Source organism: Sebastes fasciatus, chromosome 4 (assembly GCF_043250625.1).
Source record: "Sebastes fasciatus isolate fSebFas1 chromosome 4, fSebFas1.pri, whole genome shotgun sequence".
Classification (NCBI taxonomy): domain Eukaryota; kingdom Metazoa; phylum Chordata; class Actinopteri; order Perciformes; family Sebastidae; genus Sebastes; species Sebastes fasciatus.
In genome coordinates, this window is record NC_133798.1 from 29,159,625 (window position 1) to 29,186,722 (window position 27,098).

The 27,098-nt window shown below is 39.5% G+C and overlaps 2 protein-coding genes across 6 annotated transcripts; both read left to right on the forward strand.

Moving 5' to 3' along the window:
* Positions 1-4,975: 4,975 nt before the first annotated feature.
* Positions 4,976-10,030, forward strand: LOC141766527 (uncharacterized). 3 transcript variants are annotated; one of them, XM_074633446.1, is made up of 5 exons: positions 4,976-5,346; positions 5,441-5,544; positions 6,616-6,696; positions 7,592-7,776; positions 8,178-10,029. In XM_074633446.1, the coding sequence occupies exons 2-5, from the start codon at positions 5,451-5,453 to the stop codon at positions 9,057-9,059; spliced, it is 1,242 nt and encodes a 413-aa protein (XP_074489547.1). In that variant the 5' UTR covers positions 4,976-5,346; positions 5,441-5,450; the 3' UTR covers positions 9,060-10,029. The 3 variants fall into 3 exon arrangements, with proteins under 3 accessions (XP_074489547.1, XP_074489546.1, XP_074489548.1); XM_074633445.1 differs by having other exon boundaries at positions 4,977-5,544; XM_074633447.1 differs by lacking the exon at positions 4,976-5,346 and having other exon boundaries at positions 5,488-5,544; positions 7,569-7,776; positions 8,178-10,030.
* Positions 10,031-16,705: 6,675 nt separating this feature from the next.
* On the forward strand, positions 16,706-27,055 carry LOC141766529 (troponin I, fast skeletal muscle-like). 3 transcript variants are annotated; one of them, XM_074633450.1, is made up of 7 exons: positions 16,706-16,769; positions 22,919-22,951; positions 24,081-24,117; positions 24,301-24,429; positions 25,790-25,879; positions 26,458-26,634; positions 26,859-27,055. In XM_074633450.1, exons 2-7 carry the CDS (start codon positions 22,944-22,946, stop codon positions 26,952-26,954), a joined length of 537 nt encoding a protein of 178 aa, XP_074489551.1. In that variant the 5' UTR covers positions 16,706-16,769; positions 22,919-22,943; the 3' UTR covers positions 26,955-27,055. The 3 variants fall into 3 exon arrangements, with proteins under 3 accessions (XP_074489551.1, XP_074489552.1, XP_074489550.1); XM_074633451.1 differs by lacking the exon at positions 16,706-16,769 and adding an exon at positions 16,783-16,891; XM_074633449.1 differs by lacking the exon at positions 16,706-16,769 and adding an exon at positions 19,522-20,109.
* Positions 27,056-27,098: the final 43 nt, after the last annotated feature.

Here is a 27,098-nt window from a genome sequence, read left to right on the forward strand (position 1 = left end):
CTTACAGTTCCTTAGCATGAGGCTAAACTATTAGCAACCCTTTCTCTCCATCTCTGAAACGCTTCGCCGATGAAAACATTTGAGGCGAGAAATAGGCATTAACGTAACAGAATATTGATTCATATTTGATCAGCGCTGCCTAATTTGACCGTTTGATCGGAGTTCACGAGTGATTAACAGCCGACTCTTATAGACAGCAGATGAACGGCAGACCTCAGATCAGCTCTTACTGCTTGTTTTCCTCCGGTCTGTGAAATCTTGCAGATGCCGTTAGGAGCACCGGAGGACACCAGAGGCACAGGTTACCTGTTTCATGTACTGCTGTCACGATATAGCGACCGTTTTATAAAAAATAACTTTTTTTAAATCATATTTGCTCCAATCTCGCCTACTTCAGCTTTAACTTAACTTATAAAATAACATTATATACCATAACCCTTAAAAGTACCTTAAAAGGACTAGTCCTGTAAATATTTTTCAATTAAGGTGCAAATTTCACCCCATAATAGATAAATGAATGAACTATAATATGTTCAGGGGTCTTTAATGGATTATCTACATGTTTAAGGAGTTTATCAAATAGCAGAAGAGTCATCACTGAAATGTTCAGCTTACTTGAAAAAATGAACATCATGGGTTTTACCTCCTTAAAAAGCTCTTAAACGTGGAAGTAATCCATTAAAAAAAAACTTAATTTATTATAATCCATTAATTCATCCCAATACAATGAAATGGCATCTCCAGTTTTATGCATTATTTCCCTAAAAACATCTTAATTAGATTATTTGTCATCGGTAAATTCACTGAATTTTGTTGTGAAGTAAATAGAAATTTGGCTGCCTGGAAAGACAGAAGAATATATATATATATTTTTCAAAAGTAAAGCACTGTGGTTAGCAGTCATGTAAAGTATTAAAAAAGCATTTGTATTAAATGTTATAAAACCTGCAAAAAAAAAAAAAACTTATGGTGGAAGTGATCCATTAAAACTTATTATAACCCATTAATTCATCCCAATGATGATCCTAATAATTTGCATCTTAATTTTACTCCTTAAAATACCTTAATGTGTTACAATCCATTTATATATCAATTAAACATTATCTCCTTAAAATCCCCTTAAAATCTCTTCATTACATAATTTTGATGGATAAATTTGTGTAATTTTAAGGTGAAAAAAATAAGGGATTTAGATTCATAGTGAGGGAAGTGAATGGACACCAATGGCTGCCTGGAAGGAAGGATGATATGATCCGCTAAAAGTCATATATTAGTTAGTATTAAAAATAATTTGTGGTAAATCTTATCATCGCTGAGAAAAAGAAGAAAAAAAAAAAAAAGCTCCTTTAATTTTACTGGTTTTGTCCATCTCAAGAGAATCTGGATGTAAATGAGACTAAACCTAAAAACATGGAGGTAAATGATAGTAAAAGTAAAATAATTTGAGGTAATAGTCTGTGGTAATAAGCAGAGGAACTGAGCGTGTCCTCATCATGGCAGACCTTCATTGTCCGTCTTATCTCTTGTGAATTTCCCTGCCTGGTTATTGACAAAGGCAGCGAGATACACTCACACTTCATTATGGAGAGCAGTGACATCAGCAGGTCGGTGGGTTACCAGGATACCTGGAGAGAGGCCCTGGCCGTCCAATTAAACACAAGAAGAAGAAGAAGAAGAAAAAACAGGCTCCAGATCAGCTCCACATAATCATTTTCAGAGCAAGCTGCTGCTGCTTCGGTCGGTCTGCTGAGAAAACGAGAAACAGCCGGAAAACTACAACAAACACACACACGGTGAGTGTATTACAGATGGTGTGAATATTTGAGGTCTCTTAACACGTATGTGTGACTGAATTATTAGTCAAATGGTTCTTTAAAGCATTTCTTTATTCGGGAGCTCATGTAACAACTAGGGCTGTCAATCGATTTAAATATGTAATCGCAATCATTCAATCAATCATTTTTTATCTGTTCAAAATGTACCTTAAAGGGAGATTTGTCAAGTATTTCATACTCTTATCAACATGGGAGTGGACAAATATGCTGCTTTATGCAAATGTATGTATATATTTATTATTGTAAATCAATCAACAACACAAAACAATGACAGATATTGTCCAGAAACCCTCACAGGTACTGCATTTAGCATAAAAAAATATGCTCAAATCATAACATGGCAAACTGCAGCCCAACAGGCAACAACAGCTGTCAGTGTGTCAGTGTGCTGACCTGACTATGACTTGCCCCAAACTGCATGTGATTATCATAAAGTGGGCATGTCTGTAAAGGGGAGACTCGTGGGTACCCATAGAACCCATTTTCATTCACATATCTGGAGGTCAGAGGTCAAGGGACCCCTTTGAAAATGGCCATGACAGTTTTTCCTCACCAAAATTTTGTGTGAGTTTGCAGCGGTATTTATCCTCCTTCGTATGACATGGTTGGTACCAATGGATTCTTTAGGTTTTTCTAGTTTCATATGATACCAGTAACTTCATTCTAGCTTTAAAACAGAGCCGCTACAACCTAAAAATCGCAAGTTGCGTTAGTGCGTTAAAGAAATGAGTGGATATAAAACAAATTCGCGTTGTTATCGTTTTAACTTTGACAGCCCTAATAACTGTTTAGCTCATTTAAAGCAAAATGGATTTTGAAGAGGAAAAGGAAAATATAAAAATATATATGTATGTTTGATATATATCTAAAATATATATATATTATCAGACTAATATGGATTATAATTAGAATCATTTAATTTACTTTATATACTGGGTAGATTGTGAATTCCCCCACGATCAATAAAGTTTTATCTTAACCTACAATAAAACATCATCATTTATTTGTTGATTATATTTTGTATTATTAATCTGAATCTGCAAAGTAACTACAATAATAAATGTAGTGGAATAAAAATATCCCTCATATCCCTCTGACATGTTGTGAAGTTGTAGTAAGTAACAGAAAATGGAAATAATAAGGAGGTGAAAAAATCAAAATAATTTTATATACATATAAACATATAACTTGTTAATATTATAATTCTAATCATTATTATTGGTGTTAATATCCTTGAAACGCTGCATTGTTTTGGGGGCGTTAGTTTTAGTGTTTTGTATCAGCCGTTAAATGAACCCAACCGTCTTAGTTGAAGTTGGATTCATTGAGATGAATGACTGACTAACTCCGCCCTTCTGAGAGATGCCAGTGTTATTATCGAGCAAATCTTCACCTATGAGTGTTTTAACGCAGAGTTTAGTCTTCCAGGTTGTTTTCCTCTCAAGCTGCGTATAATTCCTAAACTCTTTCACCGTAATTCACAAATCCTGACCTCCAACAATGGCCCACCTCATTTTAATAACGTATTACCTGACGTGTTTAATTGGTAGAGTCTGTAATGAGGTTTAACAAAACCTGTAAGGCTGAGTTCAGGGGAAAAGGTGCCCATATACTTAAACCGCATTCGAGTTAGTGATGGGAATTCCGGCTCTTTTTAGTGAGCCAGATTATTTGGCTCAGCTCACCAATAAGAGCCGGCTCTTTCGACTCCCAAACGGCTCTTCATTTTACCACTTCTTCCTTTTATAATTCAACCAAATGTAGCGCTGTTTTGACCTATGATTAGTATGTGTGCAGATATATCACTTAAATGATTCAATATAATTATACTAAACCTTATAATTTCCAGAATACCGTAATTTTACATGCTGCTTTGTTTCCGACTGTCACTCATCTTGTCTGCTATTCGCGCACCGCCGAGTCCCCTTGCGATAAAAAATGCCCCTGTGGACACGTACCATTATCGTTCACTTATGGTACGTGTCCACAGGGGCGTTTTTTATTGCGAGGGGACGCGACGCTTCCCAACATTGGACGCTTGGTGGGCTGTCACTAGACACATGGCTGTCCCCACCTGATTGGACGAACGCTTTCCCTCCGTTGGCTGCTGCTCCCGGCTTTCAAACCGGAAACAGTATGGAGGCTCGTTTGGAAACTTTCTTCTCTTATTTCACGAAAATAGTTCACCGAAATGTGTTTCTGAAAACATTTGAGGCAAATGAGGAGCGGGCGTCGTGACGCTCCGTTTCTCGAATAGCGACGCCACGATACCAGAATGCATTGCGTGGCTGCTTACATAGACAATGAATGGGGAGCGTGGAAAGCACGGATCCTGTGAACACGTACCATTATCATTCACTTAAAGGGACTGCTTGTAACTTTCAGAATTGCTTGTTAACAGCGACACCTGTGGCTGTTAAGTCAACAAAAGTCAGCGTCAGGCTCCGGCTTGCTCGCTCTAAATAGACATGAACGAGCATCGCTCAACACAGTGAGGCGACACACGTCAGCTAAAACCACAATATCACTCTATATTTCACCTGCTTAGCAGTAATGTTAGCTGACCAGACGAAGGTCTCTCCATGAATCAATGCTGATCCTAGTGTTGGCTTTTCCTGCTTCAGCCTCCGGGGCTGAAGCAGGAAGAGAAACGTTATCGTCTCCGACCGCAGCCGGAGGAAGACACCGGCACCCGGTCGGAGACGATAACGTTACTCTCTGCGGGAAACCTCTGTTTACCTGGAGGAGCTGCAGCATTTATTTCTCCACAAACGTCCACTGTACATTCACTAGATATTCTCAGAGCTACGAAGTCTTCTGCAGTGTGTAGTGTGCGCGCATGCACGTGTAGAGGTGGAGTGAGACAGCGAGAACGCACGGTGAGTGTGAGTGAAGGCAAGCTGGCAGAGGAGCAGAGTACAGCAGAGACTCCGGTCACACACGAGCGCGTATATGTGAGCGCTCATTGGAAACCGACCCGGGTGATTTATACGTGTAAGAAGTTACAAACAGTCCCTTTTAAGAAAAAAGAAAGAAAAAAACGGCTCTCGGACGGGAGCCGGCTCTTATCGTTCACTTAAAAGAGCCGGCTCTTTGAACCGGCTCGTTCGCGACCCACACATCACTAACTCGAGACCTCGCTGCAGGAGGTCGGGCTCATCACCGTGATGATGATGATGATGATGCTGCTGGTGGTCTGGTGAAGCTGTTCGGTTAGCCGGGGCCAGCTAGTCACCGGAGCTACATTTATCACACTCTGGGTGTTAGTCACCGACGGTAGCCGGTGTTCCGGTGTTGTGCAGCGGCTGGACGGAACACAAGATGCGGCGGTAGCTGCTGTTAACCCGCAATGAGCCGCAGAGCAGCAGCGGACAGCGGCTAGTTCTGCTAACCAGCAACATGACTCACACACAGTAGAGAGGAGCTGCTGTCTGCTGGACTGGAGTTAGCTGCAGTTAGCGGCTAACTCCAGCTAGTAGCAGTCCACGTCCACGGTTAGCTGCTGCTGGAGGTGATGTCTATCCGATGGAGCTGAAGTGTTGCTCGGCTTGCCAAAGATGACGGGCCGCCTGATCCACCGGGTGTTTTTGTGCCTCTGTCAGCAGGAGGAGGAACATGGAAGCCGAGGAGGAAGAGTGGAACAAAGACCTGAGTGCACACAAACTGCTGCTGGATAAAAAGGTGCTCTACAAGCAGAATGGAAGGATCGGTAAGACTGGTGTGTTTTCTTCTTCTCCAAAACTGTAAACTATAAATACTCTTCATGCATTCAAGCTTTACTGCAAGGTGACCTCTTTATCTGCAGGTATAATGAGAACTCTCCACAGCCTGTTGATAACCCAGAACACACTGCAGATTCAGTCCATCGCCCTGACTCATGTGTTTTTCTTCTTCTTCTCCCAAACTGTAAACTATGAACATTCAAGCTTTACTGCAAGGTGACCTCTTTTAGTAGCTCAGTTCATAGGGACTTGGCTTGGGTCCTCACATGGACCAAATTACTGAGTGTGAACTGGTAGCTGGAGAGATGCCAGTTTGCCTCTAGGGCACTGCTTGAGCTGCCCTTGAGCAAGGCAGGGGCCTTGTAATCTTGTTGCCTAAACCAACCTAAAGTAGTTGTAGTTTTGTTGCCTAAATCAAAGGAAGTTGTAGTTTTATTGCCTAGACCTTAAGAAGTTGTAGTTTTGTTGCCTAAAGAAGTTGAAGTCTTGTTGCCTAAACCTAAAGAAGTTGTAGTTTTGTTGCCTAGACCTTAAGTAGTTGTAGTTTTGTTGCCTAAGCCTAAAGAAGTTGAAGTCTTGTTGCCTAAACCTAAAGTAGTTGTAGTTTTGTTGCCTAAATCAAAGGAAGTTGTAGTTTTATTGCCTAGACCTTAAGTAGTTGTAGTTTTGTTGCCTAAACCTAAAGAAGTTGTAGTTTTGTTACCTATATCAAAGGAAGTTGTAGTTTTATTGCCTAAACCTAAAGAAGTTGTAGTTTTGTTAACTAAACCTAACTTTTTGCACAGCGCGATAACATACAAAGTCAATGCAAAGAGGCCAATAGACGCAAATTTTAGCCGGCCGACGCAGTTGGTATCCGCCTGTCAGGGGCAGCCCCCCTCGCTCTGACATCTCTCCATTAGTGTGTGTGTGTGTGTGTGTGTGTGTGTGTGTGTGTGTGTGTGTGTATGTATTTTGGGCCCATGTGTACTGTGTAAATAACAGAGTGAAAAAATTGAATTTCCCCTCTGGGATCAATAAAGTGCCCTTCTTCTTCTTCTTCTTCTTCTTCTCTGCAGGTATAGTGAGAACACTCCACAGCCTGTTGAAAACCCAGAACACACTGCAGATTCAGTCCATCGCCCGCTCAGAATGTGCTGGTAGGTGAAAAATTAGTAAAAATGTAATTAATCTGGTGGTTTAGCGAGAACAGACACTCTGGACATACAGTGATTGAGTGCAGCATCCTGTTTAACTGAGGACTATACATAACCAGCCGATTAGACTGTTGTCAGGCTATTAAATAGGCGTTATAAGTTGCTATAAGCCCCATACATGTGGGTCAATAGGGGCCTACTACACACACTAGTAGGTTTTATCATCTATTCACATGGCTGATCACAGAAAGATGGTATAAAAGAACACGACAGTGACTTATGACAGGGTTTTCACCCAAAAAAACGAGTCAACAATGTGTGTCTTTGTCTTCTTAGGTTATTTTAAGCCAAAACCCGTTGTTTCTCCCTAAACTTAACTCACTGTTTCTTTGCCTAAACCTAAAGAAGTTGTAGTTTTGTTGCCTAAACCTGGCGGTCCAACTCGCGTGAGTAAAGCAAAGTGAAAATTCGCTTTGTCAGCATAACTGATGGATAATAAAAGTTTCAATTTGTTTCCAGCTACCATCTGATTTTTCATTTTAAATTGTGGAAAATGATCTTCAGTTAGCGGCTTTACCAGACATGCAAAGAAATGACTACGGTCTAAAATGGCTGGCTAGTGTAACGTAAATATATATTTTAAGCTATTGTTTTCTAAATGTACGTTACATGTAAAGGCAGGTCCAGTGAGTGTCATCAATAAGTGTTGTTGTAAATGGCACAGCATCAGGTTTAGTGTGCACATTTTTACAGCTCTTTTCTGAGTTTGTCAAAAACTTTTTTCCCCAAACAAGCAACGGTCAAATACTGTATGCAACTTAAGAAAATTAAAGCTGATCAACTCTCACTGATTTATACCTGGCTGTTGATCTCAGACGTGTCCTCCTGTGTGACCCAGGCTCCTGTCCAAATCTGATGATGAGTAGGAGCGAGCACGCCGATGCGAGGCCCATCCCTGTGGCCCTCACCCCCCAGCTCCCCCCCAGAGCTCACCGGCCCCTCTGCATGTCGGTCTCCTCCGACAGCAGCGGACGCTTCAGAGCTCTGGAGACGCAGGAGTGGAAGAACAACCTCAAAGCTCAGGTACGTCCAAATGCACATCTGCTACTGAGTTCTTGAGTATAACTGAGCAAAACAAGTCATTAATACTTCACAGAACACACACAGAGGTTTAAAATCCTCCTTCAGTTCTTAATAAATGCTTAATGTACCGAATAGTTCGAAGCTTCATTCATAACGTTGGCATGGTAATCAACCTCAAGTCAGTATTCAAATGCTTCCATTTTTTTAATATATATATATACAGTAGTGCGGCAGTGGCGAGAATATTTCTCACTGACGCGTCGAAGCCCAAAAAATGGTATTCGTGACAGTGCTAATCTCATTTTCTGGGGTGATTAAAGCGTCGTGACCGGATCGTAGGCCAGTGAAGGATGAGGAACTGAGTGGACAACATGTTGGATCTGTGTGTGTGTTTGTTGCAGATGGAGCAGGCCCACAGTGCCGGAGCCGCCAGCAGCACCGGATCTCTGGAGCGAGCGTCTCTGTTCTGCGCCTCGGCGTCCACTACAGCGTCCAGCTCCGGCCTGTCCAGCCCAGTGGAGATCCTCAACAAGAGCAAATCCTCCAGCCGCTTCTCTCTCTTCTCTCCGCCCTGGAACAGCAGCTCCGAGTCCGACTCCAACCCGCCGTCCCGCTCGGGCTCCAAGAAGCTGCGTAACTACAGCAGGCGAGCCGCCACGGGGCCGGCCGGTGCCAGGGGCCCCGACACGCCTGAGCCCAAACCCAGCGGGCCGGAACACTTCCAGTACTCTGAACCCGTCATCTCCAAGGTGACGGACTACATCTATGTGGGCAACCTGAACGCGGCGTACAACGGGCGCACTCTGTGCCGCAACAACATTGACAGCATCATCGACATGAGCAGTGTGCCCGGAGAACCGGGACCCAGCCTCAACCTCATACCGTGTACCTGCTCCCGCGGCGCCCGCCACAGCTGGTCCCGCCTCAAAGTGGACATCGGAGACGTGCCGGACGCCCTGGGTGACGGCCCGGCCCTGAAGCAGCGCTGCTTCGAGGACATCAACGAGTGCATCGACGCCTCCACAGAGAAGAGGAAGCGCGTCCTGGTCCATTGTCGAGATGGTTTCTCTCTGGCGCCGACGTGCATCATCCAGTACCTGATGGTGAAACAGAACATGAGGCTGATCGCCGCCTACGAGCTGCTGAGGGCCAAGTACCCGGTCAACATCAGGGAGTGCCACCAAAACGTGCTGGTGAGCCTGGAGAGGGCGCTGCGGCCCGGAGGCAACGTCGACCCCGAGTGCTTCAAACAGGCCATCTCGCGCAAAGTGGCGTGGACCTGACTCCCAACATGCTCGGCTGCTGCTCAAGACTCTCTTTACTCCTCCACCCTCCCATGGTATTAGATATGTTCCTAAAAGGCAGCTGTACTTCCCACGTAGACTGGTCAACTGGATATTATTGTCCCCACTTGAGTTCAGTGGTTGTAAAAGTTATGATGTATTTCAAACCTGTAAATGTGACCTGGCTGTGACGCCCCCCCACACCCCTCCTCTCAGAACAGGAGACGCAATAGACTTCACTGTAATATAGACAGCTTCTTGGTATAACGATGTAATCGTGTTGGCTGTATAGTTGATATAGTCCTGCTTCAGTTCTGTGCCATGCCGTCGTGGTGGTGTTTTATATCAGGGGAATTTCTTAACGGGAGATCTCAGGAGATTATTGATGTCATTCCAGTACAGAGTGGGAAATTACTCAGTAGGTTAGTCTACGACCCCGTTCACACCTGGCACTCAAGTACATCTTGGTAAGCTTTGTGTTGGAAGGGTCACTGTTAGTCTAGATTACACAGCAGGCATCACTTCCAGCTCATTGTTCAGCTGTCTGTCCACTACTTTAATGTTTTGCTTTAAACCCGACTGTTCAGCTAGTGAACATAGTGGATCATTTAGCAGCTAAAGGGACAGATGGTGGAGACTATAGCTGTCAAAATTGGCCAAAAATGACGTTCGAATATTCGTTCTAAAAAAAGTAGGGCTGTCAATTGATTAAAATAGTTAATTGCAATTAATCGCACATTTCTTATCTGTTCTAAATGTACCTTAAAAGGAGATTTGTAAAGTATTTACTACTCTTATCAACATGGGAGTGGGCAAATATGCTGCTTTATGCAAATGTATGTATATATTTATTATTGGAAATCAATTAACAACACAAAACAATGACATATTGTCGAGAAACCCTCACAGGTACTGCATTTAGCATAAGAAATATGCTCAAATCATAACATGGCAAACTGCAGCCCAACAGGCAACAACAGCTGTCAGTGTGTCAGTGTGCTGACTTGACTATGACTTGCCCCAAACTGCATGTGATTATCATAAAGTGGGCATGTATGTAAAGGGGAGACTCGTGGGTACCCATAAAACCCATTTTCATTCACATATCTGGAGGTCAGAGGTCAAGGGACCCCTTTGAAAATTGCCATGACAGTTTTTCCTCGCCAAAATTTAGTGTTATTTAGCCTACTTTGCAACAGAAGTTTCACATGATGCCAGTATCTTCACTCAAGCTTTAAACTGAGCCTGCTACATTCCTAAAAATCGGCAGTTGCGTTAATGCGTTAACGCAAATTCATGACTGAATTCAATTTCTTTAACGCTTTATTATCACATTAACTTTGACAGCCCTAAAAAAAACACATAGGCTCAAACTATTTCCCCCCCAGAGAGAAAGCCTAACCTTCCTCTCTGGCTTTACTGCAGGTTAGCCTGAATTCTGTTCAATTCTGTAAGCAGTTTAACTTTCCTCACAGATGAAATCTAAATTTTAAGTGAAATCGAAAAAAAACGAAAAAAAACCAATTGAGACGCATATTGTGAATGAGTTAAATACATGTCTAAAGACTGATCCTAAAACCTGAATAATATCAGCATATCACAGATGTCTTAATCTAAAAATGCTCCATTCGTAATATTGGTGCCTTCAAATGAAACTCGTGAGCTTGTGTTTACAACATAAGAAGTCGTGTACGCGATATACTTGGCGTTCAAGTGGTTAAGTCATGAGAACACCGCTGCTAAGCAACGGCAATATTAACGTTACTGTCGGCATCTAGTAGCCACGGAGGCCAACTATTTAGCAAGCTAGCAAGTGGGTAACATAATGCAGTAAATGCAAAGACATGACAGGGGAAAAGATGAGGCTGTTGGGAATATCAACATTCTCCTCAGACATATGAAATTATGAAGAAAAACAATATACAACGAAAATTACAATATATTGACTTATTATGCACCAAAAAATGAACTTCCAAGGCCTCCGCCATTTCTGACAACGTCAACAAACACGTCACAACTCGTGAACTCGGAGCTTTCAGAAACTTTCCACTTACGAGGTTGTGAATACGACGTGAGGGGGGCGTTCATATGGACTCTTCTCGCGAACACGGTAAACACCACCACATTTGAAGGCACCATAAGACCTAATTCAGAATATCCAAACGGAATATGCTTTTTATATGACCCGTGTAAAATTCAGAATAATAGCGGAGTATAAGTGTGCATGTAAACGTAGTCAATGAAGCAAGTAACTGGCCATTTGTTTGGAGTTTTGTTTTTCTTCCTAAAACTATACTTTGCTGGTAGAGTGGTTGTTTGGATGTACTGGCCGTTGTAGTCGGTGGGTTAATTAAAAAGAAGTTGGTTCCCTGTTAAAACAAAGCTGCAACTCTGCTGCTGATTCTCTGAAGATTCGGGGATGTACATGTGATTCATCATTATTGGATCGATTACCACTGACTGGATTACATGACTGAATAATCTGCTTCTATCGCAAGAGGGAACTTTGCACACGGACACGTTTTAAATCTGACCTGCTTTGACGTTTCCACGCTGTTTTCTTTACTTTCTGTGTGTTTTCCGAGGTCGTACTTGATGGAAGACGAACGGCCCAACCTGTCCTCTGTGAGGAAGACTGTAGCCCCATCTTCAGCCACAGTTTTTATTTGGTTAAATCTCTTCGGTGGTGCTCAGACTGTGGCTTTGTGAATATGAACTTCGGTGTATGCAGTGAAGCTGGGTGACGTGCATCTCTGTGGATTATCAGTATTATTGTATCGGTGCCACTAAACTGCGATCCAGGATTTACACTGCAAGAGATGATTTTGCACTACTCACAGGGTTGTCCAAAATGCAAATTATTGCCTTTTTGTTTTGATATTGTTTGAATTATTGTTATTTTGGGAGTATGGCTGATGACATTTCACATATGAGGAGGGAGATGTTTCAATAACCAGATTAAGGTAATGGTTCAATTAAAGTGTTTACATGGTTCACACTATCTGATTTCCCCAATAACCTGAGTTTACATAATTTTTTTGGATTGTTGTGTTGCCCCGCCTCTAAAACAATAGTTTCAGTCTCAACAGGACCCTTTTTTTTTTTTTTTTTACATCTTGTACCTTTTTAAATACAAAAATGTTTTTCCACAACTAATCAGTGATTGTCTAATCACAGAATAATAATTTGACCAGTGCTAACTAGGGCTGAGACTATTGATTATTCTAAAATTATAAAAACTATTGATTATATAAAAGGCAGAAAATAGTTTCAGGTGACATCTTCAAAAGTTGTTTTTTCCTACCAAAATTCAATTTATAGTAATATAAAACAGGAAATCTGCATATCCCCACATTGGAGAATTGTTTGGTATTTCTGCTTTAATAAATAACCTAAACGATTTATTGATTATCAAAGTTGTCGCAGATTTAATTTTCTGTCTATCGACTAATTAATGGCTCAATTAATAGTTTCAGCACTAGTGCCCACATTTGGTAGATGACAGGTTTTCATACTCGGTGCTACAGACAACTCAGCCAGTCCTGAGAAAATTATTGAGGTTTAATATTTGCCCTGTATTTTATTACCTGGAGGACTATGTTTTGTTTTAGTTTTTTTACTTTTCAGCCAACATAATAATCTGACACTGACTTGCATGCACAAAATACACCGTTTTGTTCCCCTTATTCCGAAAAAGACAATATTTACTAAGCTGTCTACATGGCTAATGAACATGAATATTACACTAATATTCCCGTTTACATGCAGCCGTGCATACTATAATAATGTTTCCAAGTCTTTTATATGATGTTTAAAAGTAGGTGTGTTTCTCCTTCTGTCCAGAAATGCGGGCTTTTCTTTTGGGCAGAAGAAGATTAATTATACGCACATCATGTTTAGGTGCAAGGCTATCAGAAAAGCGTCAGTAAAGAAAAAGTTAACGCCTGCACACTACTCCATGCCACAATATTTTGATTGACTATGTTTCGATCTGCTTGGATCTTCATCAGGTCAAAATGTTTGAAAAAGTGGAAAAAACACCCATATTTATACATAAAGCACACCAATAACCAAGCTCTGTGATGGCACCGACATGATAAAAACATCCACAAACAATTCACAATTTCATTAAGTACATAACAGTAATACAAAAGCCATACTTCTAAATATCAAACATGTCATATTCATCATCGCATATATCAGAAAATCCATCTAAAATATTACATTAAGGAGAGGAAAATGGAAAGAAGAAATATTTAATACTTGTACAATAAATTGGGTTTAAAACACCCTTCTAAATAAATTATCTATATCAAATCCCAATATGGAAAAAAGACACCTATTGTATAACATTTTTAAATTTTTAAGAATACGCGTCAGAATATATAACTAACTGTATATGTAGGAAGAGCCATCATAGTACAACCACCATGATTCGTTTTAGAGAAAATGTTTGAGAGGGTATTTAAATCGCCTCCTCCGAGTAGTGGGCAGGCGTTACCTTTTTCTTTACTGACTTTTCTTTTGGGCATGCATCTCTGCAAACTGTTTGGTTAGTTGGTTTGTGTACAATGCACAGAGCTGGCAGTAAACAGGCAAGAGGCCACGTGTCACAAACTGCAGTAAAAAAAACCCTAGATGCATATTCTGAATGTGCTGTATGCATGTCTAAAGAATGCTTTTAAAACCTGAATAATATCGGCATATTCCACGTCTTAATCGGAAAAAAACTATATTCAGAATAAGAACTAATTGGGAAAATATCCAAACAGAATATGCTGTTTACATGACCCGTATCAAATTTGTATTAAAGGCACGGTCACACATGCACGAATGCAAGGTCACCAAAATTGAACTCCACATGAATGCGAAGATGCGTATTTGCTTCGCCACCGGAAGCGAATGTTTTTTAGCCACTTCGCTCTCCTAGAATGGAAGTGAACAGGAGGCGAATGTTGATTTCGCACGTGTGATTGTGCCTTAATAATGGGATATTAATGTCAATAGTCAATGTTTCTGGATATGAAGAGGATCATAGTGTTTGAGTTAAGATTACATTTTTCCTCACCATTAGAAGGTAAACCCTTTTTCCAATCTTGTCACAGAGTATGAGGGATGCTGTTTGGATGGCAGTGAGTGAACAGACATGGCTAATGACAAATTTAACAAAATTAAAAAGGCTGTTTTTCAACAACTATTAGCTGCTAGTCAGGTTAGCTCAATGAACCTGTGCTCTAATTTAAAGGGGGATTAAGGAGAGCTTGATTTTATGCATCAGACTCACCGCAAATGCTAATGTGGTCTTGTCACGCAAAGATAATTGCACAGGGGTAATACTTATAAATGCAATTTTAATACTATGGAATGTTCAGCCCTGAGAAGCCTGAAAATGTCATTTAGATAATAAAAACAAAATAAAAAACATAATCCAAATAGTTACAAAAGCAATCAGATGGTTCAGGCTGGTCATTCTACATGTGTTATGGTGGTTTGGTTTAGCAGCTACAAGTTTGGGTCTGTTTAGCTAACGGCTCAATTAAGCAGTTTAAGGTTTGATTCTGGTGAGATGACAGTTCAATTAAGCAGCTTAAAGTTTGGTTCTCGTTAGCAAACGCTTCAATTAAGCATTTTAAAGTTTGTCTCTGGTTTGCTAATTGATCAATAAAGCAGCTTAAAGTTTGGTTGTAGCGTGCTAACAATTAAAAGTTAAGTTGTATTTAGCTAAAGGCTCAGTTATACAACTTTAAGTTAGGTAAAAGCTAAAAGTTTGGTTCAGGTTTAGTGGTTACAATTTTGGGTCAGATTAGCTAACGGTTTATGTCCTGTTAAATCAATGCCCATCGTACAAAACATATTGCGCTCTGAACTTCGAAGCCGTATCATCAAAGCTAGAAGCATTTAGCATGAACCAGACAGATATAATTAGCCCACTATTTGATTTTTCTGTTGGACCGTATTATTTAAATACAGACATTTCCCCTAAATTCGTTGGCTTGATTTTGATATTTTGTTAGTTCATGGTAAGCCTCAGTGTGAATCAGTTGTACAGGACATTTCTAACATTGGTGACATTAACCCCCAGCAGCACAGTGAAGTCGTCATGTGAGCGGTGTGGTAGGAGTGGAAGCTGGTGCCTTCATTTGGAGTCGTGACCGTACGGTGACATTTGCACACTTTGTATGACTTTAACTTATCTCGATATGTTGTACAATGTTGAATATTTTTTGATGTTTTATTTTGAGCAAAAGTATGAACATGACATTTGTGTAAAGTGGTCCTTGCTGTAATATATTTGCTAGTCATTAGTGTACCAGTGTTTTACTAATGCAGGTGGTGATGAGACCGAAGAAGAGGATATATTTCTCCACATATGTTCATACGAGGCACTGTAGTAGACAACGTATCTGAATATTTTGGTTTATCCCTCGTTGTAAATGCTCCCAAGTCAAAGTCATCATATCAAACCGAATAGGTTTTCTAACTTGTTCTCTCAGGTGATTTCTCAGTGGCCCAGAATGTTCTCAATGAATATGATATTCAGAAATGTGAAGCGATGTATTTCTCATGTCATGTTTATTAAGTCAGATATAATTTGTACTGTTGAAATATTAAAGAAAAGTATGTACTTAACAGATGTTTTGGTGCTGACTTTGCAAATGTACCATCCGGTACAAAGCAGTAAAAGTACAAGGCAATGGCAAATGGTCTTTTGAATGGTCTTGAAATGAGCAAAAGCCAGTGTACTCACTACGACTAAAGGTCTTTTTAAAGGTGTCCAAACCGGGGTTATTATAGTAAACTAAAACGGAAAGTATAACGCAAATATGCAGTGAAAAATACTTTTAGCAAACTGAAACTAAATAAAAACTATAGTCTTTAAGAAAAACTAAATTGAAACTATATTTAGAGCGCAGCCTCGGCAATCACGCCATGCTGGTCTGGTCTATAGCTTGGAGCCATAAAGACATGCTGGTCTGGTCTATAGCTTGGAGCCAATGCATTCTGGTAGCGTGGCGGTGCGATTTGAGAGACGGAGCGTCACGTTGGCCGCTCCTCATTTGCATAAAGTTGAGGTCTAGTCTACTTTATGCAAATCACAGGTGTCCGACGCGACTCGCCGCCTCTCGAAACTCCTGAGAATCTTTTAAAATAAACGTTGTCGATCCAAAATAAAAACAGATTCAGCAACTTCATGGCTTATTTCTCACCTCAAATGTTTTCAGAAACACATTTCGGTGAACTGTTTTCGTGAAATAAGAGAAGAAAGGAACGAGCCGCCATGTTGTTTCCGGTTTGAAAGCTGAGAGCGGCAGCCCGCGGAGGGAAAGCGTTCGTCCAATCAGGAGCGGAGTGTGTTGTGTCTAGTGGCAGCCCATCAAGCTTCCAATGCTGGGAAGCGAGGCAATCCCTTGCGGTAAAAAACTCCCCTGTGGACACGTACCATAAAGGCGAGAAATAAGCCATGCATTGGACGGATCCTGTGGACACGTACCAAAAGAATGATAAAATTTGTCCCACCCTAACAGATTGAACAAAGCTAACAGGAGACTCAGGAAGATGTCATTCAGTTAGTCTGTACACGCCCACACAGTCCTGAGAAAAGGTCTAATCAACCAGATTAACTGGAAACACCTGTGTGGATCAACAGAGGCTTTAAACATGTTTCCCTTCAGATGCTCTTGGACAACATCACAACTATCTGTCTTTACAGTATGTGGAACAGACCCCAGTGTCACCACAATAATCCTAAAAAAATGCAAAGTGGATTGCAGGTTAAGGTGTTTTCTGGGGCGATGTTAGCGTATAGTGACATCACGCGAGCTGCTTGTTTGGTAAGTAACTAAAGGTTTTAAGAACCTCAGTGTTTACCAAAGTTACTGTATTGTATGTTATGGCTATCAGTTTGAGATAAGGTGACCACGTGTTCTACTTTACGAGGGACTGCACAGCATTTTTATCCCTTGTCCCACGTCCCACACATTGAGACGATGTCCAAAATCATTCCACAACATTTCTTTGGCTCCAGTTTTCAAAAGTCAAATCACTGCAGGACAGATGCTTTTTAAAAAAAAATCTGTCTTTTATCCATTTGCTGTGAAGAAAGCAGGGACGGCTGTCATCACACACACACATCGCACACGTGGGTCAAGTGCAGATTAACATTTCACCGTCTTTGCCACGCTACGCCCAACGGAGAAAATTGCGAGTCACCGCAAAGTCACAAGCTCTGCAGATTTAGGCTGAATATGATGGAAACTACCACAAAGAAAAGGAAGATCAGCTGCAACAAAGACTGTGAAACTACTTATAAGTATTGATAAGCTGGTGGAAGGCGATTCTCAGAGTTTTTTGTGAGTTCTTTTTCAATTTAACACCGAGGGAATACGACATGAAGCGACACAGTTCATGTGAGTCTCACAAGAAATGTTCAGCTCAAAAAGAGACGTGTTGATCTATGGATGCGTTCGGGCATTAAAGCATAGATATGATACAAGATAAGGGGCGAAATAGAAATGTTTATTATTTAAGTTACACAGATAATATATCAAAATTGTAGACTACCTCTCAGCCTTGGTAACGTGTCCCACATTGTCCCACACAAACTCTTTGTCCCACATTTGGTTCGTTGGGATCTGGTCACCCTAGTTTGAGATGTTTTTGAGAAGAAATAATGGATTTTCCCTCAGTTTGATCAATGGAAATGGCTCAGTACCCTCAAACCAGTCGCATCAGAGAGCTGTAGAGAGTTCTGCTTTGATTCTGTCATCACTATAATTTCCGCCTCATTAGGTGACGTCTATTCTTTCTATTTTGGTCACGTCCTGTCACCACATATCTGAGACAGGACCTGATGGATTTAGTCCTTGGCAGGGGTGGAACGCTGTGAAAAACTCGATCATAATGAATTTCCCCCCCAAAAGCCATAAAAAAACCACGTTGCAACCACCTGTAATGACCTAACAACTAACTGCAGAGGAAACAACAACGCATCCATCTTCTATACACATTAGCTACCAGATTAAATGTACAACAACAACAGATTCTTGGTACAAGCGCACATGAGATGTTCCAGTTTAAAACTACTTTGACTTCATGGAGAGCTGTAATAGTCGCAGTTGTGGTTTTAAGGGTCTCGTATCATTTGTGTATTCGTGGCTTCACATGCTGCAGTTTGTCTGTCACCAGCAGCCGTGACTGAAACCCTCCATCTGTTAGCCTCACCCCTCTCATAGAGAAACACCAGAGCTTTTACACATGTCAGGAATACCTTAGCGTAATATAATAATATTAAATTAATATACTTATTTTTATCCTCAGGGACAATGAGATGTTCCAGTGTTAGCCAAACATTTCTAATTGTTGTCCCTCGGCCTGCTGTTAAAATTAGCCGTTAAAGTAAGCTGGACAGGATAATCGACAACTGTATTTGGATTTTTACTGTGTTACTTCGACACTAAAACACAAGGTCATCTCTTGTGTGCAAGTCATGTAGTTGTATTTATTTTTGTTCTTACTTTATATTCTTTATTTATTTTATATATTTGTAGCTTTTTTCCAATTTTTTCTTACCATTAATAGAGTTAAAGGGTCCATCTGCGTTCTTTTCCGGGTTTTTCAGATGGAAACGCCCACTCAGCCGTTAGTAAAAAGCAATGTTACCACAGTAAGCTAATCAATAATGTTATGAATAATGTGAATGCTAGCACTAGCTGAGTCAACATTAGCTGTGCTAAGTTTGTAAATAACTGAAAGGGTTGGTTTAGATTTTTTAAGTGGTTTTGTATGTATACTCCCATGTTCTGAGAGGTAAAATTACTGTTTTTATGAATGGAGTCTGGTGGCTTATAACGTCTTCAGTTCCCCGTCAGAAAGGGCGGTCTGAGGACGGTAGCAGCAGAAAAACGTATTTTATCAATTTAAGTTTACGCTATATTTAGAATATTTTCACTGCTTTACCTTGCCGTTAGACAGCCTTTTCAACGGGGTCTTCGAAGCCACCAGACTCCATTCACAAAAACAGTAATTTGACCTCTCAGGAGTTTCTGGTCTACCGCTACATCGATCGGTTAGTTTGTTTGTGTTGCGTCTACAGCAGTACATTGTTTAGCTACTGAATACATAAGGAACGCTACTGGGAAGCTACAGAATGATATAAAAACCTAAAAAGCAAAACAAAATAATAGACCTGCCCTTTAAGGAAACTTCCTGCATTATTTATGCAACTTAAAATTAAGCAACCAACAAACACTACTATTTGTTGTATTTCCTTTCATCCTTCGCCGTTTAATGAAAACAATATTTATTCAGAGGCCTTGCTGTTGTTCATATGGTTTTAAAACTAAAATAAATGTCCCTGTTGTGTAAATGAGTCCCCTAACTATTTGTTTGCAAACAGTCTTTTCTATTTATGACCTTTTTATTCTCATATTTCTGCCCCTTTCCTGTTTGTCTTCCTGCACAGAACTTCCTGTGTGATCTTCATCCAAACGTTCCTGTTAACAGCTTCGCCTGTTAACAGCCTCTTAATAGCATCCACTTAGTGTGTCTTAAATGACCGCCTTGAAACCTCACTCTGACTCTTTCTTGCCCTCCACCTGCTGTCGCTTCAACTTTCATTACGGCTGCTCGCTGGTTTCCTTCATCGAGTCCAGCCTTGTTTTATACACTGAGCCTGGCAGTGGTCATGTGTGATAATAATCTGTTTATTGAGTCACATCTTGTCGACCTCCACTCTACTTCTCTTCGTCTTCACCTCCAGGCTGACGAGTAGCTTTGTTTAAGGAGGAATAATAATCAGTGAAACAATCTAGAAGGAAGGGGCTATTTATAAAGTCAGATAGGGAGGAGATCTGAGGGTGAAGGGGGGGTCAGATATAATATTTCAGGTGCTAGTGAGCCCATTGGTCTGAGAGAAAATCGACTTCCATAAAGAGAAAGATGGGGTTTCCTCTGCCTTTGGGGAATTCAATATAAACCAACTAATAGTGCCAAAACTGAGCTGCTTCCCAAAATCTGTTGCTCCGCTCTGTTTCCGTCTAAGAACCAAAAGGTAAGCAAAGCTTTACTTTTCTTCTGCTGATTGGTTTTGCACAAATGTGATTCATAGATGAGCTTTTTGACCCTGTCGTCATGAGTTCTTGTCAAAACAAATGTGTTGTTTTTGGATGTTTAAGCTGTTATTGACAAGTTGGTAAAAACAAACCAGCTGTAGGATGACGAAGGTGGTTGATGTCCACTGAGGATGAAATCATTTTCATTTCATTTATTTGTTTATTTGATCGTGGTAAGAGCATGTTAATGAACATCAGTATAAAATAGAGGCTGTAAACATGCAGGAGTTAGCAAGAATGCAGAATGTCAGTAAGTGAAGTGTGATGAGGTGTGTGTGTGTAAATGCAGATGGTCCCAGTGTTTATCGCCGTGTCATCACAGACTGTTTGAATACATTTAATGTGTCAGAGCTCAGACTTAGTTATTAATCTGACAGCTTTGTTTAATAAGTTGTTTTTTTGCTTCATGTTTGATCCAGTTATGCTCACAATAGTCTGCAGCATCAACAATCCAAGAAAATATAAAAGGTGAAAAATATAGAATAGCTTGGATTATACAGTTACCTTACAAATACATACATACAGTATATTTTGTTTATAGTTTATAATGTCAATTTAGTGAGGATCTAATATGAGCTCCGGTCTCAGAGTACAACAGAACAAATTCATATTTTTTTTCAGAATCTGGACACAAAGTCATCTTATCATTTTGCAGTAAAACATCTCAGATCCGTTATGTATTTGTAGGAGGAACGAGACTTTGTTGCAGTAATTTTTTGGGTTGATACCATTTGTTACACAGATTTGGTGCTAAATTGATCCATTTTTTACCACTGAAGAATTGATAGAAAAGATCAATAATTCCTCCAAAATACCACATTAAGACACCAAGACCTTGAGGAACACCATAGAAAAAGCCATGCTGTGATTTGGGCCCAATAAAGTGGGCATGTCTGTAAAAGGGAGACTCGTGGGTACCCATAGAACCAATTTTCATTCACATATCTTGAGGTCAGAGGTCAAGGGACCCCTTTGGAAATGGACATGCTCGTTTTTGTGGAGTTTGGAGCATTATTTAGACTCCTTCGCGACAAGCTAGTATGACATGGTTGGTACCAATGGATTCATTAGGTTTTCTAGTTTTATTTTATACAAGTGGCTTCACTCTACCTTTAAAACCGTTATGCCTTCTGAAAAACTGAATAGCGGCGAGGCCGTCAGATTGTTACACACAATAAGGCTATTATAAAATGTCCTTTTTGTAAAAACTGGATCTGCTAGACATCCTATTCCCAAACTGTTTTTGTGTTTGGACGACACACACGATCCTTTTAAGTCAGTTTAACAGATGTGGTTTGTACTCAGGATGTCCCAAATCTATCTGCAGAAGCGGGATCAGTATCAGCTGCATAAAGTCAGGTCAATTTCTGATCCTTTTTTGTTTGTTATGCTGTTCAAAAAGAATCAACTTACACAATGTTGTCAGAGAAATATTGGATCAGACTTGATATTGGTATTGGCACATACTCGGTGTTTAAGGACTCTGATCGGGAGCACAAAAAAAACCATGATCACTCTGCAGAATCAGGATCATGCAGATTCTGTGTGTTTGATTGATCACTATCGGCTATATAAACATTTTTGATGCTTTTTTGTTTGTTGTTCTGTTAAAAACCTAAAAATACTCAGTGCTGTAAGAGAAACATTGGATCAAACTCTGTATTGGTATCGGCACTTACTCAACGGGCCTCATGCAGCAGCATTCTCTTAAATGTGTCTTATATTTTCTCCATTTTCTTTTAAGAAAAAAAATAAGAGAAGTCTACTCCAGATGCACCAAACATTCTTAAATCTGCTCCTACCCATGGTGTGCTGAATGATGAATTAAATAATCCAATCATTATAATTACTCAAACATAATCTAAATTTGATTATTAAATAATTTGTTTTATTTTCCTCAAATTTAAAACGTAGGTTTCCTTGCGTTGGACAAACAATTTGTGGACTCTGAAAAAAAGATTTTTTTTTCTTATCTTGGCAAGAGTACTCTCAACCACTCGTAAAATGTTCTCTTACCTCAGAGAAGAGCAAACAAAAAAAGGAAACATTGGTGAATCCCAGCAATCATTGGGTACGAACAAAATAAGAACAAATCGTGGACACGAACAAAATAAGAGAACATTTGTTCGTATATCGCTTCCTGCATGAGGCCCGATGTTATACCACTGGATTGGGATTTGGAGCCAGACAAACATGATGGTCACACCCCTGAGTTTTATCAACTATTCTATGTCTTTGTGGAGAAATCATTGTTGTGACGTCTTTTAGATATTTTAGTAAAGACTGGAGAGCCTTTATTTCTCTGTTTTCCGTTTGGACGCAGTGATTGTCGCTCTCTAGATTGTTCTGCCCGGTCTCTATTTTCAGAGAAGACGTCTCAGTCACAGTCAGAGATGTTTGTATTAACAGAGGAGGTATCAAGTGTTTCCTGATAATCTTCCAGAAGACAGACCTTTCATGACAAGGATGCCCACGGGGAGACAACTGGACCCCAAACCCTTGTCCTAATTTAGACTGGAGGTTTCTCAGTTGGTGTCCTGTTTCCTCTAAGTGGAGTTATTATTTCTGAGAGACCAGACAGAAACATTCCAGTCCTGGTCCTCCTCACCCTGACCTGTCTTCAAGTCGTTTCCTATTCCCTCTCTGTTTGTGTCAGCTGTCCACCTCATACTGAATGACTTCTCTGTCTTTCTCAGATACTTTTCTTATATACTCATGTGTCAAAAATGAAATTATGTTTTTCTGCAGGCTTTGAAGCCAGACAAACGCCAAGATGTCAGAGTGAGTGATTCTGGATCTCATTCATTTATATGTTCATCTATGTTTTATTTTGAACCCATAACACTGAAGATAAACTTCAGAATGTCAAAATCATGTCAAATTTTTTAAGTATCTAATCAGAAGAACCATATGTTGCATTTAAAACAGGACTTGTACATATCGTATATATACAGTATATAAAAAGCACAAATGTCATATTAAATCACTCTATTTCCTCATTCACAACATCTCTTACTGAAAGGTAGGAAAAGGGTATTCAATATAGGCTCTATATACCTATACAAATATACACATGAACTGTGCTTATCTTTGACCTGTTAAAATCTATTGCATGGTACTTTTTCCTCATATATGTAAAAGTCCTGTTTTAAATACATATTTATTTATTTATATATATATCGTAGAAGTGATACAGAAACTAAATTTGTGCAAATATTTGCACTGGAAAAAATAATCTTCATCATCCCATTTGGTCTATTATTGAGTCCTAAAACCTTCCTGCATTTTTTGGAAAATAAATAAAAATATCTGTTTCAAATCAAGATTAATTGATTTCAGGATTTATTAGGGCCATTGTAGGTTAAAAAAAAATATTATAGAGCCAGGGGAGTGGGGTAATATTCAGAGAAAAAACTTTCTCTGAGATTAAAGTGGTAAATTACGAGAAAGAAATTACTAATTTAAGAGGAAAAAACTCACAACAATGTCTCTTCAAAGTCCGGATGCTTATGATAATCTGGTGATTCTGGGCTAAAATTACGAGTATTTCTTTATTCTTTTATTCATGCAAAGTATAATTTGATGAGATCATAAACTGCAGGCATAATACACAACAAGCGGTGGCGTTTTTAGCGTAATGAGGTTGATCCAGCCTTGCAACGTGGTTCCTTGACGAAAAAAACCTATTATTTTCTTGTAAATATGTGACTTTAATCTCACAGAAATTCAGATTTTTTTCTAGCTAATTTATGACTTTATAATCTCAGAGTATCCACATTTTGTGAGATTTTTGTCAGAATATTACCAGACCGTCCCCGGCTCCATAAATATATATTTTTACCTACAATGGCCATAATACACTGTCGAAGAAATCCGTCATAACTAATAAATGTTTTCTCAAATCCTTCAGGAAAAAGATGTCATCGAGTCGCAAGCATCATCTGAAGGTAAAAGATCCTTTTACATCTTTTACAGTATTGAGTAATAAAAGAAAATGGGTCATTTTTTGTTCACAGAAACTGGCAAAAATCTCTTCCCATTCACACTTTTCAGTGACAGCAGTGAGCAGAGGGATGCCTCTTGCTGCTAAGACTATAAATATGTGATGTAATGTGTCTGTTGTCTGGCAGAGTTTGATGCTGTCCATCGCTAAAATCTTACTGGAGGAGGAGGAGAGGGAGCAAGAGAAGGAGAGGACGAGCTACATGGCTGAGAGCTGTCCTCCTGTGTCCATGCCCAGGAGCATGCAGGAGCTGCAGGTCAGTTCACAGTGCAGCGTGATGCATTATACAGGGTTTATATTGTGACTTTACTGTATTTATTCCTCCATAGAACATGCAGTGACAGTGTTTTCAGTTTGACATATTACTATAGATATATTTATGTCTTATAAAATATAATAAAAGGAGTACATAATAATGGACAGAACCTGCCAAATTAAAAAAAATGAATGAATAAATAAATAAATGACTCAATAAATAAATAAATATCCCATTAAATGTACAAAAAAGAATGTTACAAAATAAATGTAGGAGTTAATTAATTGATAAAATGTGACACAAATTGATATTTCTGTTTCAATTAGTTTCTTTATTTATTTACCTTTGTATTAATTCCCCTATCTATATACTCTCCTATTTAATTTCCCCATTTATTTATTAACTTTTAAATATGTTTATTTATTTTAAATTATTTGTTTTTATTTATTTTAAATTTATTTTTAAAATGTATTTATTAGTTATTAACTTGTATTTATTTATTTCTGCTGGATATTCTGTTGTTGACCCCATGATGACACAGATGTTGAATGACAGCCCCCTCATTTGCATAATGAGGCAGAAATGCATAAAGAAACGTAAAAAGAAATGTGTAAAGAAAAGAATACAGAAATAAATAAGCTTGGGAAAATAAATCGGTGGGGAAATGCAAAGGGAAAACCCTGCAGAAATAAATAAATACATACATTTTAATAATGAATAAATACATTTGAAAGTTAATAAAATTAATAAATATAAGGGGAAGTTAAACAGAAGAGTAGATAAATAGTGGAATTAATACACAGGTTACTAAATGAAGAATATTTAAACAGAAATATCAATTTATGTCACATTTTATAAATTAATTAATGCCTACATTTATTTTTAATATTATTTTTGGACATTTAATGACATTTATTTATTCATTTTTGATTTTGGCAGGTTCTTCCTCCACACATAATAGGATTAAAACCATCCATCCATTCATCCATAGTTGTGATTAGCCTACCATAAATGTCCAGGGCCTTTAATTAACTGCAGAGGGTACCAGGTCTTTATTTGAAGCAGGCTTATATTAGAGACAGGCCTTTATTTATAATTCACAAGTATATCTGGTCATATTTTAGCATGAAGCCTCCTTGTTTTGTGATCTGCTCCTATTTACCCTCTTAAATCTTTGTTACGGCATTATGCTTCCTGTATATGTGGGGCGGGTTTTATGACCTATACTGCAGCCAGCCACCAGAGGGCGATCCAGATGTTTTGGCTTCACTTTTGGGGAGCAGTCATGTCGTCCATCTTTATATACAGTCTATGGTCCACAGTGCATCACTTTGACAATATTGCTGATGTTTGTGTTCAGGAGCTGTGCCGGGAGATCCACCACAAGATCGACGTGATGGACGAGGAGCGATACGACCTGGATATGAAAGTCAATAAAACCAACAAGGAGGTAGATTATATTAAATTATTTAACGATTTAACCTCCTGCAGAACCTTCAAACTCAAGCTATGCTCCCGAACATTGTTCAAAACTCACGTTACTTTATTTTTAAATCTAGCGGAGGTTCCAGAGTTTTAAAAGATAGTTTGTCAGGTTGAATTTTGGGGAAATGTGTATAAAATGATTCATAATACAGAACCAGAGGGTCAGCCCTTTAGATTTTAATGGTCCAATAACTTTCCTCTGCTTCCACGCTCAGGACAAACATTACATCTTTAGCTCCATTTTTAACTGGTAAGATTTTAAAGGCCCAGTGTGGCATTTTGAGTGATCTATTGGTAGAAATGGAATATAATGTTAATAACTATGTTTTCATTAGTGTATAATCACCTGAAACTGAGAATTGTTGTGTTTTAACTTAGAATGAGTCCTTCATATCTACATAGGGAGTGTGTCCTCTTCATGGAGTGCGTCATGTTGCTCCAGTAGCCCAGAACAGACAAACCAAACAATGGTTTGCGCTGTTTGTAGTAAACCCAGACTTAATTTTCATTCATTGTGGCGTCGCTACCGTTTCCACTTTCCAGATTGACGACCTGAAGATCAAAGTTCAGGACCTGGTGGGGAAGTTCAAGAAGCCCGTCCTGAGGAAAGTACGCATGTCGGCCGACGCCATGCTGAAAGCGCTGCTGGGCTCCAAACACACGGTCAACCTGGACCTGAGGGCCAATCTGAAGCAGGTCAAGAAGGAGGTCAAAGAGGAGGTGAGGAAGTGGTTAAAAGTTAGGAATGTTAAAAAAATGAAGTCAAGTTAAACCTGACTGACTCTAACTACCTTTATCAGGAGCTGGTCAGCTGTCAGGTAGGTCTTCAGGGTTACCAGACCAGTCATTTACTCAGATCTTCAACTGAAACTTGTGATTGAAAGAGAAACTTTGATGAAACCTCCTGGTCCAGCTCTGATTTTTGGTCGTCTTTGGTGTTTCAGGATAAGGAACTGCGAGACGTCGGTGACTGGCGTAAAAACATTGAAGACAAAGCTGGCATGGACGGGAGGAAGAAGATGTTTGAGGCCGAGGCTTGAGTCAGAGTGTTATCTGCCGTTTAGTACAAATAAATTAAATAACAATAATAAACTACCTTGTGAGCTGTAGAAACTTTGACTAATAAACAAACTGAAGGAGACGTTTTGTTCATACTTATTTGTAGCTGGAGCGCAAGCCGTGAC